The following is a 13,857-nucleotide window of genomic DNA, read 5'->3' as shown; positions in this document are numbered from 1 at the left end:
ATTTACAGAAATAGATCATTTTGGTCACCTTGATTTTTCTTCCCAAAGCATAGTTCCATGCCATTAAGACCAATTTTGGTGTGATCAGATATATTTCATCTAACACTTTGGAAAAAGTTTTTTTTTTTAATATTATGTAGTAACATCAGTGTCTTTGCTCATAGTCAATTCTTCCCTCATTTTAGGCAAAGAACATTAGTTTTCCTTTGGGAAAATTTCCCACATCTTCAATCCATTTAATTTGAGTGATGATGACATCCTAGACCTCAGGATTAGATATTCCCTTGGCCTGAACCATTACTAGGAATGAACATGCTTCCCACGTCATTAGATGAGGTTCATTGTTAAGGCTTTAACTTGAAAAAGATTTCTTTCTTTAGAGGTTAGTTTAAGATGATGATGATAATGATGATGGTGAGACTACTGAGTGCTTATTCTTTGCCAGGTATTCTGGCAGATATCTAAACTATTAGATATTAATTCATCAAATATCCAAAACAACCTCATGACATAGGTATTATTACTGTCTCTATTATACAGATGAAAAGACTGGGCCACAGAGGTATTACATTGCCCAAGGTTATTGGGAAGTATGTGGCAAATTGAGATTTTAACCCAGTCTGACTCAGGGTTCTCCATCCTTGCTTATTCTGCCTCCAGGATCCAGAAGTGAGCTTCTGGGGCAACCCCCACGTATGAATGGCAAGAAGTGCAGAGCCAAGAGTTGGCAAAGGAAGCCCTGGATCCAGCGGGGGTTGAGGTCAGCACTGGGCTTATCTCTTCAGTTACATGAGCTAATAATTTCCAGTTTTCCCTTAAATCCGATTGAGGTGGGTCTGTCTTCTTTAAATCAGAGGTGTGCTGGAGTGGGCTCAGATCAACAAATGAGAACCAATTGCTATTTTGCAAGCCTGTTGATGTTACATTGGTAACTTAAAATCGTTCATGGTAGGAGTGTTTGTTCTCTGGAAGTTAGCAAATGCTGCTTTTTGTTTTGTTTTTGTTTTTGATTTTGGTGAAGTGGGGACAGGGAGGGGAATGAGTTTCTTAACAATTAATAGGACATCATTACTTTTCAACCAAGAGAGTCTTGTTTATTCCATATGATATACTGCCATGTCATGCCTGGATATTTCTAAAATAAACAACTATTGTCTGTGCTTAGTCAATTTTCCCCAAAAAAAAAATCCAGTTCTTTTCACTTAGGTGACATGCATGTCATCACCATAATGCACTACTCCCTGCTATAAATCCCTTCCTAACTAAAACACAAATGCACAGGCAAAACATGGAGGTTATAAGAATCTTCTGATTGAATAATTTAGTTATTTTTAACCAAATAAGTTGTTTTTATTCATGTTCTTTGGGAATTGGGTACTATCCTTCCCTTTGCTTGAAAGAGTAAAAATGGTGATTATTTTTGTATAATTCACAGAGCAGAGGCTCCTCACCGATTCTTTTTCTTCACTTTTCACTAATTCTTTGGGAACACCCTCATGCAATAGTTTGATTAGGACATTAAGAAAACCTGCATAGATTTTTACAATATATTGTAGTGTTCTTGCCAAAAATGTTTAATCTAAATCTGATTAACAGAAAACAAATGAACATTTAAAGGGTATTCTGCAAAGCAACTAGACCAAACTCTTTAAAATGTCAACAATATGAAAGAAAAAAAAAAGAAATGTAGATATTAAAGAGATATGACAACTAAACAATAAATGATACTTAATTGGATCCTGGATTGGAAAAAACAAAACAAATAGTTATAAGGCTATGCTCTTCAACACATAGTTCTGGGAACACATTGTCGTGACAGCTTGTTAGAAATGCAGAAACTTAAGCTCCAGCCTGGACATACTGAATCAAATTGCAATTTCACTGGATCTCTGCATAATTTCTGTGAATATTAAATTTTGAGAAGCACTACTATAATAAACGTTTTTGGAAAAGTACAAACTGTGGATTGACTATCAGGCATTAGTATCGTATCACTGTTAGATTTCCTCCTATATATGATAGTTGTATATTGAGTATTTATGCAGGAGATGAATTTGGAAGATATATACAGAAGTATTTAGGGACAAAATGTCTAATAGTTGCAACTAACACTTGAATGGTTCCAAAAAGGGGGGATAAGTATGTATTGGTATAGTAATGCATGTATGTAATACAATACTTACATATATGTAACAACAATAGAGGGAAAAGAGAAAGTAATTTGACAAAATGTTTATTTGTGCATCTGGTTAAGAGCACGTGGATGGGTGTTCATTGAACTATTCTTGCAACTTTAAAAAATTTTTGAAATAAAATGTTGCAGTAAAAAAAGTATACTGAAGGCTGGCTTAACACTGATTGGTTTAATTGGTGGTCTGGATGGTGACTGGGAACTTTTTTTGGTTGTTTTTATTGTTAATTTTTGGTTGTTATTGTTTTTTAAGCTCCCACAGTAATTCTAATTGGAAGTCAGAGCTGAGGACCTCCAGATAAGGTGAACACCAGATGGGGTACCTCAGCTTCTGGGCTTCAGATGACTAAAAAGAAGAGGTTCCACTGTGTGGCCACAAATAAGTAGAGAAAAAAAGAGAAAGAGGAAACCTCATTTATGGAAATACACATAACTCAGAAATGCTAGAAGTCCACTGTTTACTTCAAATTAAAGGAGAAAAAAATGAGTTTTCTATTAAATGCAAAGGATCTTAATAGCTTTAAAAAGAAGGCTGCAGGGTAGGGTAATAGAATTAGCCTCTCAAAAGGAAGAAGCCAGATGAGGAGGTCTTATGGTTGAGTCCATTAAAATGGCCAAAAGAAATGACATATTCTTGAAATGCCATAGAGAGTCTTAGAGTCAGACAGAATTGTGTTTGAATTCAAGTACAGTGCCTCAGGTACTTAGCTTCTCTAGGCCTCAGTTTCCCCATCAGTAATGGGGATGCTAATAGTATCTATTTGGCAGGTTTTTGTGGTGAGGCATGCAAAGTGCCCAACACAGTGCTGCCACAAGGAAATATAAGAAATTATTTGAAAGTACTGAATATGAGATTTTTCTTGTTTCTTGTAACCTTACTTAATTTTTTATTAAATCATAAAATTTTAGTTTATACAGTCCTAAAGTCTGTGGAGGTCTCAGACCCAAATGAAACTAACAAATGTTAGGTGTAGAGAACTGACATTTCAGTACTTGCCTCTATTTTGTTGTACTGTTAGAAGCGCTTTGGACCAAAGATGAAAACAGATACAGTGTCTAGTCAGGATAAACATCACAACACAAATTGTTGCATGCATCACCACTGTGTGGCTTATGGCATTTTCTCTACTCACCCCCGTCTCCCCCAAAAAGGAAAGAATTGAACTGAGCAGGTTTTTCCTCCCTCTTAGAACCATTAATAATTATTCCCCCCACCCGACAAAAAAATTAGTCTATTTTACCAACTCAAATATTCAAGACGAAGTGTTTATCAAACTATTTAGGAACCATCTAGTAAGTAGTGGTTTGCCAAGACTTAGAATAAAAAGATCATATACACATATCTAAAGTGAGCTGATCTAAAGTTCACTCCAACTGGCCAGATAGTCAGCTATCCAAGGTATCTTAAGACACTGACTTAGAAAAAAAATAAGAATCAAATTATTCTGTTCAGTTTTTCTTTATAGAATAACATGGCAATTAGGCAAGAAGGTGAGAATTTGCTTCATTGTTTGAGCAACTGTGTTTTGAGTAAATTGTCATTAACAAAACTTCAGACGTTTCACCACAAACGAGTTTGAATACACTAACCTCTCACGTATTCCAGAAAGAATACATACCTACCATGCTTGCAAAGAAAATATGAAATGTATTCAGAGATGTCCACCAAATATCAACTGAATTATGTTTTCTTAGTGTTATCTTTTGGTTTTGTAGTTACTTACTTTTAAACTTGAGCATGGTAACCTGAGGGATTAAGCTTCTTTTTAAAATGACTGGGTTAGCAATATTTAAATGAAGTCTCTTTCAAAAGAGTCCAAAACCTCTTTTAATTTGCAAGCAGATTAAAGTTTAAATTGCAGGAAGACTGACTGGCAGTTTTATATTCTCAGACAAAAAAAATGTAGAACTCTTGATAATTGCACTTAGTGCTTAAAGATGACACACAATGGCAAATCGACTATTGAAAAATTGCTTTTGGCAAGCACCTCATTCTGGGAGAGCACAGCTGGTGACTTAGATAGCATTGCCATGCCTCCAATTCACGATGGGTCTCAATTCCTTGAGCAGAAGCCCTAGAAATTCTTATAGGTTGTATATTTAAATGTCTCAATTTTATTTTATTTTAACCTAAGGGACAAAATTATCCATGAATTCCATAGTGCTATATGTGAATTGATACTTATATTTTGCTATCAAAAAACTGTCACAACCCCACTTGAATTTATCAATTCCATGCACTTACTGAAACATAAAAAGGTTGATTTTAATAAAGGTACAACCTTATAATATAATCTTCATTTAAGGTGAGAAGATTTATAGGTCCTAGTTTGGGTTAATGTGAATCTTAGTAGATAGGTACTCCTGGAAATACTGTAGGAAAGATCAGGTCTACAAAAGATGAAATTATACTTTCTGAGGTGTTGAAATAATTTTCGAAATTAACAGATGATATGGTAGTTCAATACATAATTCGAACAAGCTCGTTAATTCCCTGCTGTCTGGAAGCTGAATCCTTTTTCCTAGAGCACAGAAATGTGTCCAGACAAAAGGAAAAAAGTTAACCTGTTTTTAACACAATTCCATACTACTCAGGACTTCCCAGGGTGGAATTGGCCACTAGTGAAAGATAATATTATGTTACTACTTTAGCTGTTTGGGATTCATCAGTGAACAAAATAAAGGTTGGATATGAGATATGAGATTACCAAGGGAGTAGATAGAGAAGAAAAGAGAACCAAAGACTAACTCCTAGAACATTCCACATGTAAGAAGTTGAGTAAAAAACAAGGAAGAGTGAAAATAGAGCACCAGTCAAAAAAAAAAAAAAAAAAAAGCATGGTGTCCTAGAACTTAGATCCAGGGGGTGAGGGGTTGTGAAAAGATGGTACAATTAATGAATTGGAGATCCCAGTGGATTTGAAGCTTTGTTTATGTCAGGATTCTGGAAAGATTGAAATAGAAAAATAGGTTATAAGGTGAAATGCATGTAATTGAGATCATGGGGTGGAGGGTGGTAAGTAGCACTTTGATATGACTAAAAAGGAGTGACTGAAATGGCGAAGATAAGATCAGTGGAGGAACTGCGGTGATGGGCATATCATATATTTGCATACTGAAATCGCCATGAATTGACACAGGAGTACTGTTACAGCACAATGAGCCAGGAGTTCAGACTTTTGAAAAACCAGGAGGGACCCAGATGGAAGTAACAGAGGCAAAAAAAACAAAAACCGAAAACCAAAAAACAAACAAACAAAAAAATCCAGCAACACTGAGGGGTAATGATGATATAATATTTTGGCATTAGATACAGGCTAGATGGTTTTTGTTTTGTTTTGTTTTTTAAATATTTTATTTATTTGACAGAGAGAAATCACAACTAGGCAGAGACGCAGGCAGAGAGAGAGGAGGAAGCAGGCTCCCTGCAGAGCAGAGACCCAGGACCCCGGGACCATGACCTGAGCCAAAGGCAGAGGCTTTAACCCACTGAGCCACCCAGGCGGCCCTACAGGCTAGATGGTTTTAGGGAGAAGAGAAAGAACATGAAAATGGCAATGAGGACCAAGAGAACCTTCAACTCCCCTCCAGGTCAAATGCTACTTGGGAACTGGAAGAAAAAACACCCACCATTTGGAGAGTGTTGCCGGAGAGGTAGGATCCATAGAAGGAAATTATGCTTACATTAGCTGTGGATATGAAGGGAAAGTTCATTGAGGAATTTGAAAAAGAACTCTGCTGATAATGGAAGGTAGGAGAAGGGTGAGATGAAAGGGACCAAATAAGGATAGGAGTGAGTCATTTGAGAGATGGGGTTTCTGGTATTCACTGATGTGAAATCATAGTAAATACACATATAGGGACTCTGCCTCCACTTCCTGGCCCAGAGCTCTTAAAAGCCTTGTAATTTCCTAAATAACAAGAGTACCAGGGCAACTTTTGTTCTAATATTTGTTTTTAACAAAGGGCAAAATGAAATCAGTCCTGGTGAATTCCGATCAGGTAAGTGGACATGGTGAGGGTGTGTGGGAGGGTGGGATGATGGGTGTATGGGGCTCCCTCTTGTGCCCTATAGATAGAGGACAGGAGATGTGAGAAAGCAGGATATTAGCAACCTGTAAAACCCACTTATCCCTTTTACAATGGAAGTACAATGCCTATGGTTTGGTTCCAGTGCTTGGATCTAGTCTTGACCCTATGAGAGAGAGGAAAGCTTATTCTAAGAGTCAGGCTCAGCCTTGATACCTGTTGAAGAAATTAAGACTTCCAGAAAAGCCCGAAGTAATGTTTGGGTGCCAGATTCTATGTCTAAAAATTAGAATAATAAAATACATCCCTACAGAGCTTAGCCAAGGGTGCTCTAACAATGAGGAGCCAAGCAATTGTCAGTTAGATATTCTACCCTTCTTTTGCACAGAGGTGCAGGCTGTTTTCCTCTAGTCCTGAAAGAAGTAGTTCCAAAGATAGCTAATTTTATCATAGACCATTAAGAAGCAAACTATTGATGGAATAGAAGGAATTTAATACAACATTCCTGGTAAAATAAAATTACACTGTGTAAACCAATGAAGCCAAGTTAGTCGGTTAGTAGGTGCGATCACTTTCCCTGCAGTGGGTCCCCAGTAGCTTCAGTAGTCATCTGTCCATCCCCATCCATCTATGTCTTCATCCAGTTTTACTGAACATTTGTTACTGCGGAGAGGATTGCTAAAGAAACTAGTTATAAGCTCCATCCTCATGATGTTTACAGTCTAGTGAGGAAGAGAATCACTGATTAAGGTATTGTATATATGATGAACACCATGAGTGTCCGAAAGAACATAATAAGGGGACCTAATGTTTACCATTTGCCAAAGGATCACCTGAAACCAATTTTTCAGATCCCAAAGGACTGATATCTTGTAAGCTTGTTTCTGGAAGGATTCCATCTTGAAAAATATGAGGGCCATAGCAGAAAAGTGGTAGAGCTGTAGCACCAGCGAAACCTGACAAATTCTTAAGCAGGCTTCTTGCCACTGACTGATTGAGGGAATGGTGTCTTTTGTAGCCCCTTCCCAAAATCTAGGCTGAGGGTCACCAAAAAATAGAGTCTCAGTACCATCTAGGAAGACTGAATTGTGCCAGAGCTTTTGTGGCAATGGGATTGCATTTTCTCTGCAGCTGAAGCTTAGAAAGAACCACATATATAGCTGTTCTTCTAGAAGGTGAAGTGTGCAGATCAGAGCATACCCTTGCTCTCCCTACCTGTAAGACAGGTTTCTGCACATCCCCAGGGAGCAACAGCGAGGTGTGACCTCTAAGCTTGGCTCCAGCTGTATGACGCTTTGCTGAGATACAGTTTCCCTCTGCCTAGTGAGGTCAGTAGCCATTTCACGTTCAGATGAGTAAAGTCCACTTTAGATACCCACGGAGAAAATGTAACTTTCTTTCTTCACTTCATCTTGTGGCTACTTGATGGCTCATTCTAAGCTTTAACTTATATTTCTTAGTAAAATCATCCCAAACCATCCATTGGGCTATTAAACCACACTCGTTTTGCCTTACGTTATTTAGTGTATCGTTCTATGCTGATATTCCAAAACCACATTATAATATGGCATGTCCATGTTATTTAAAAAATATACTCACTGCTACTTGGTGGCAAAAATAATCCATTGATATTGCGAGGTTTGCTATGATAAAAGATACAACTGATCTTCACACAACCAAGAGGCTGAGTTTCCCAGAAGCATGAAATGCTGCAGTTTTGCTAGACAAGGGAGGTGGGGGAAATGTAATGATCAGATACCACATTCAAAATAAACACAATGTGCTACAACACAATACAATGTGACAAAACTATTCCAATTACTGACTTAAGATCATGTGTGTTTCCTGAGATTCAGTATTTCTAAACTCTGCTATGTAAAAGATACAATAGATACTTCTAAAATATACTCTACCATTTTTTATAAGCATTTAAGTTGAGCAGCATGCAATGCCTAAAATTAAGTAGTGAAAGAAAGAATCATTTTTTTTTCTCCATTGTGTTGTAAGAGTACATAGTTCAGTCTTATTGAAGGGAGATGCTTTTAAGAAATATGATGATGGTGAGTAATTCTACCTGCATTTCCATGTGTCTAAATCTGCAAAGTGGATCTAAACATTTTCCCTCTCTCCATAATGAGCACACCGTGTCACTGCCAAGGGCCTCTTCACAGTGTCGGAATCGGCACTGGGAACCCTGCAAGGAAAAAGTAAACAGTATAGAAAACTCAATGTACTAGTGTTAGTGTTCAACAACAGTAAGTTGCTAATTAGGGAAAATATGACATCAAATTAGAATAAAAAAATACTTTACAAAATAAGGTCATGAGTCTAAATTTTTGCAAATTTGTTTAATTTTAGTCAGAGATTGAGAATATAATATAGCAGAACATGCAACAAGTCACTGATAAAACGCTGTTTTTTGCTATCAGTTAATCCATATGATTCAGAATAAATATATGACACCACTGATATTCTTGATCACAATCCAGTGACAGAACAATTTCATTTCTTTTTCTGGTAAAAGCCAGTTTTTTGTTTTGTTTAAAAAAATCACAAGCCATATTCAAATGGTGGAGATGATCTCTAGTAGTCAATCTTTATTAGATAATGTCTTCTTAGTCTATTGGAGATACTGTTAAGTGTGTTTTTACAGGGAAAGTGAATGGAGTTTAAACTTTATATTATTGTGGAATTTTAAGTAATTAGTACATTATGCTACATTAAATGTATATCCTTTATACCCTTGGTTTATAAGATAAACAATTGTGCCAATATATATATATATACCAACAAAAGCAGATGTTGATTACTTTCATGGGCTGCTATTACATTTTTTTTTTAATTCTATGTCTTTTACACATAGGCTCACACTTGGAAAAGCTGCAGGCTGCTGTCTTTCTGACAGAGAGATTCATGACATACAATAAAAATATTCCAGGAAGTTCTGTCTTTTGATATATGTTCCATGTTTTTTTCTGATTTTTTCTCACCCTCTTACTCCTGTCTTCACAGTTTCCCCCTTTTAAAAGTGGATCTGTGGATCTCATAATGCAAGATACTGGACAAGGGGGATGCCTGGGTGGCTCAATGGGTTAAGCTTCTTCCTTCGGTCATGATCTCAGGTTCCTGGGATTGAGCTCTCTGCTCAGCGGGGAGCCTGCTTCCCACCCCACCCCCCCGCCCTTTGCCTGTCTCTCTGCCTACTTGTGATCTCTCTCTCTCTGTCAAATAAATAAATAAAATCTAAAAAAAAAAAAGATACTGGACAAGGCTAGATAAACCCATATTTGAATTCCAGGTTCCATTATTTGTCCATAGTTAACAAAAGTTAACAAAAGTTAATACATTCCTTACCCTGTCTGTGCTTCAGTGTCCTCATTTGTAAAAACGGAATAAATGCCTCCCTCACAGATTGTAAAAATTATATGAAGAAGGTATTGTGGTTGCTATTATTATTGTTATGTATTCATTTATTTATTGAGAATTTACCACCCATCGATCATGGTGCTGGGTATTGCGGATACAGCAGTGAAACAGACAACACTCTCTGCATACATAGAATATAAATTCCATTATTATTTATCATCTCCAGGTTTAATGGTAATAGGACAGGCAAATAAGTGAGCACTGTGTAAGAAACATAAATTATTGAACACTACATCTGAAACTAATGATGTACTGTAAGGTGGCTGACTGAATTTTAAAAAAAAAAGTGAATCAAATTCAAATGGTCAAATAGATTGACTCCATTCAGGCTTCCTAGCAGAGATAAAATACTTTAAATCAGACACAGTGTGTCTTTCATTTAAGCATGAACATGAAGCTCCAAATTTCTACACATATTTGGTTTCGTTGAGATCCATTAATCCTAATCTCTTTAATATCTTTTTCCCATTTAGACTTATAAACTTGAATTCATATTTGGCTAATTTGTTTATAACATTTCTTTTCCTTTTTCCATATTATCAAACATTGGCTGTTAGACTGTTAACGGGAAAATTCAGTGACTGGGTTAATGAATTTCAAATAGGGAATCAATTCAATTTATTAAAGTAAGTTTGCTAGCTGACTTAACTTTTGAATTAACATGATTGGAATCACATTAACTGTAACGGTATGATATATCATATAATGTTTCAGTATGTTTGAAACTATAACATAATTTTAATTTCCTCAAAGTCAGTATGTCAAAAATACATGATAAGCTTTTACTTCAGATTTTAAATATGTAAAGTATTTTTCAGGAAAAGAGCAAATTTTGACTCAGCAATACAAATTATTGCCATATCCTCCTTCATTCTACTAAAAAGCTTAAGTATGTGAAGTACTGTAAATTGTACAATATTTACCTTTATGCATGTGGAATTAAAAAAGAAATAGCAGTCATTCCCAACTTCTGCCATTTTCAACTCTCTTGCTGCTAATCCAATGTTTTTTAATATAAGAATTGCAGGAATGCAAATATAAGAACTATCAGTGTGTAAGGGAGAAAAAGAATTTCTTTTCCACAGTCTTTCAGGCTATCAGTAGTATTCCTTTAAAACTGACCTCCTGTCGACAGTATATTACACAATAGATAATTCTTAAAGAAATTTAAATTAGAAGATACCTTCTCTAGCTTTGCAGAAATGTTGAAAGTGGTTGCTAGTAAGCACACAAACTCAAACTTCCAGAATTTTCCCGATTGTTACCTAATCTATTGTTTGCTCATCATAAATGACCTCACACGTAACTGTAACTGTAACCTTAGTGAATTCTGTGTAGTATTTCTCTTCCTCAATTCTAGTATATTAACCAAATAGGCTAGTAAAAATAAAATATTTTATCTTTTAATGTTCTGATTGACTTTGGGACATAAGCTAGTTAATAATTTCATAATTAAAAAATATTAAGTATTTCACAAGTAAATAGCTGTTTTCTAACTCTCATTTCTATATATGGTTTGGAACCAAACTAAAATTTTCTAATAGGTAATATACTATCTATACTCTAAGATAATAAATAAAATTATTTAAATATGTACTCACTGCTATCCATTGAATTGGGAAAAAAATCTTTCAGATTGTGTTATTTAATAGGTACCTGAAAATAATTGGACTATTTATTCATCTTGTAGCTATATTCCATTCATTTTTCATCCATCATAAAAGGAGGAATAGCTTCTTCCTATAGCAGAAAGGTCCAGAGTATCTATAAATTTTGAGAATTTGTTGAAGACCAAGTGAAGTACTCTGATTCCCAGAATGAGACATTTCAATCAGCAGTTACTGAGGTCTTTCTTCATCTTAATATCTTTACTGAAAGAACTAAAACCTGGCAGAAATTAATAAAATTACTCATAAGAGGTGATTTAGAAGTTGCCATAGAGATGACAGATTATAGTAGATCAAAATGTATTTTTAAAATGCAATGTACTTTGAATTGGAAATTAACTAGATAAAGGCATATGGATGCTCACTTTAGTTAAGTAAAACAGGCTAATTGGTAAGAACTTTCTGAATACTTTAAGGTAAAAATCTAGGAAATAAAATAAGGAACTAAAATTTAGAAGAGTTGTTTGCCTGTAACTGTAAATAAGAGAAAAAAATAAAAAGAAATAGGCAGTATTAAAAGTAAGTCAAGTAGAGAAAATTTGGCTAAACCCTTGAAAATACTGGCAAAGATATATATCTATATATATACATATAGATATATATAAATAAAAAAACCTTAATATCTTGCCTTCTGTTTTGCCCTAACTTCTAACTCTAGAACAATAAAGTACTCATTTTAAGCACATAGGTTATGTAGAAAAACACCTCTAAGAAATATCTTTAAGTGGTCTTTGCCTCCAGATAAACTCCCTCTCTGCCTATGAGCTTTTGGCTACAGGGATTATTTCCAAATACTGTTACCAAACACCATTATTGCATGATTACATGTAACATCATGATTAAAGCCATTGTGGGAATCCTTGTTTTACATAGGGGAAAGGCTGAAAAAAATGTTTTTACCTTTTGGGTTATGTTGGGAATAATTACATTCCATTAGAGACAGCAAGAAAAGGTCAAACCAAAATGCGGATTTTTTTTTTTTTTTTTTTTTTTTTTTGGTCTTTGCAAAGTGCAGTTTTGTACATTTTGGTAGTGTTTAGAATGCCTGGAGCCTTAATTTCTTCTTTCTCTCTTTTTAAAAACAAAACTCTATTTTCCTTTATTTTTCTCTTTCCTCCCCTCCTTTTCTTATTCACTTCTTTCCTGTTGTGAAATTCATTCTAGTCTTTCAGGAAAAGCTATGAACATTTCATGAGGATTTTTATTCCCTGTAATGAAGAGCAATAGGAAATTTGCCTCCACAGCTGGGAGGAGGCCTGAGAATTCTGTAAGTATTTTTGGGTTAGCCGATGTAGACTCTCAGAGTCATCTTTGATGCATGCTAGAATACTAGCACATCGGTCAGAGAAGAAAGTATTTCTTCCACTTTGTAATCCGATTATACAACTTTAAGTACAGGGGCTGGTAGTAACTCATTGCTGGCTCTTTAGGTTTATGAAAATCAGGCAAAGCTGCTGACTGCTACCCATTAGAATAGGAGCCCTGTTTGCAACTGTGAGTTGGACCTCCTGACTTGGACTCCTTTGTCTCAGCCAACTGATGAAATCAAAGCACTGGAAATAGAGTGCTTCCTGAGGAATGGTTAGCCTCGCTATTACTATTCAAACAGCAAGTAGAATGTTTTAGAAGATGATCTCTTCTCAGAAATGACAGAATGTTGGACCTAGAAGATTCTGTGGCAGTTTGGGAAATGGCAGTTGATAGTTATGAGGGTTATTGTTGTTCCCTTGAGACCCATGAAACAAGCTGCTTGCTGGGATTCCTCTGGAGGAACAGAAAATCACTGGTGCTTGATTATAAGATACTAAGTGTCTGGTCCTCATTGCTCACAACCCGTATCAGCATCAGGTATTCTTAAAAAAAAAAAAAAAAAGTGGTTTGGTTTGGTTTAGTTTTCGCCTTTTTGTGTTTTCCTAGAAGATAGCAGAACAGAAAAATAAATGAAGTGGCAAAATCTTTCTCCTCTCTGAATCCGGCAATCAAAAAACAGTGCATTTTTTTAAGGGATATTTATTCTTTGGAAACCCTCTTATGGGTAAGTCAGGAAAACGCTGGACTTTGTGGTACTTCTAGGTAACACAGTTTTAGAAATGAGACCTGGGCTTTGTCTAAGCATCTGGCAATTGTCAGATCTCCCCTGCTGAAGACTACTAGCTTCAATAAGATAGAAAGTCACTATTACTAAATATTTAATATTTTATTCTATCATTGACCATCTCATTACTTACCCTCTAATATTCTTTTAAGCAATAAGTCAAAACTGTTGATTGACTAGCTCTGTAGTTGACTGACTCCCAACTACTCAAGCCATTTGGACTCTGTTGGAGCTCATATTTACGATAAATGAGATTCCTATGAAAAAAAATTAAGATTGAAATCCGGTTTTGGATTAGTCTAAGGCTAAATTTTGCACTCAGGAAAGGACATTAGAACCAATGTCGACTATGTTATGCGGCACAATGAGGTGCAGTCCCAACGGTATTACTATTGTGTGTGTGGGAGGGGGTGTCCCAGGTGTTTTAATTGTAGCGTTTTCTAGCACTC

The 13,857-nt window shown here is 35.7% G+C and overlaps 1 protein-coding gene across 2 annotated transcripts in view; it reads right to left on the bottom strand.

The window, feature by feature from the left end:
- C7H12orf50 (chromosome 7 C12orf50 homolog) overlaps positions 1-8,321 on the bottom strand; it is a 37,175-nt gene extending 28,854 nt beyond the window's left edge. The window contains exons 1-2 of one of the 2 annotated variants that reach the window (XM_046010543.1): positions 8,295-8,321; positions 7,820-7,940 (exon numbers count right to left, since the gene is read on the bottom strand). In XM_046010543.1, the coding sequence (XP_045866499.1) occupies positions 7,820-7,940; positions 8,295-8,306 (133 nt within the window). In that variant the 5' untranslated portion in view covers positions 8,307-8,321. The remainder of the gene's footprint in view (positions 1-7,819; positions 7,941-8,294) is intronic. The other variant, XM_046010544.1, reaches the window with a different exon arrangement.
- Positions 8,322-13,857: the final 5,536 nt, after the last annotated feature.

Source organism: Meles meles, chromosome 7, assembly GCF_922984935.1.
Source record: "Meles meles chromosome 7, mMelMel3.1 paternal haplotype, whole genome shotgun sequence".
Lineage (NCBI taxonomy): Eukaryota > Metazoa > Chordata > Mammalia > Carnivora > Mustelidae > Meles > Meles meles.
The sequence above is the reverse complement of the archived record's forward strand: the minus strand, read 5'-3'. Positions and strand labels throughout refer to the sequence as shown.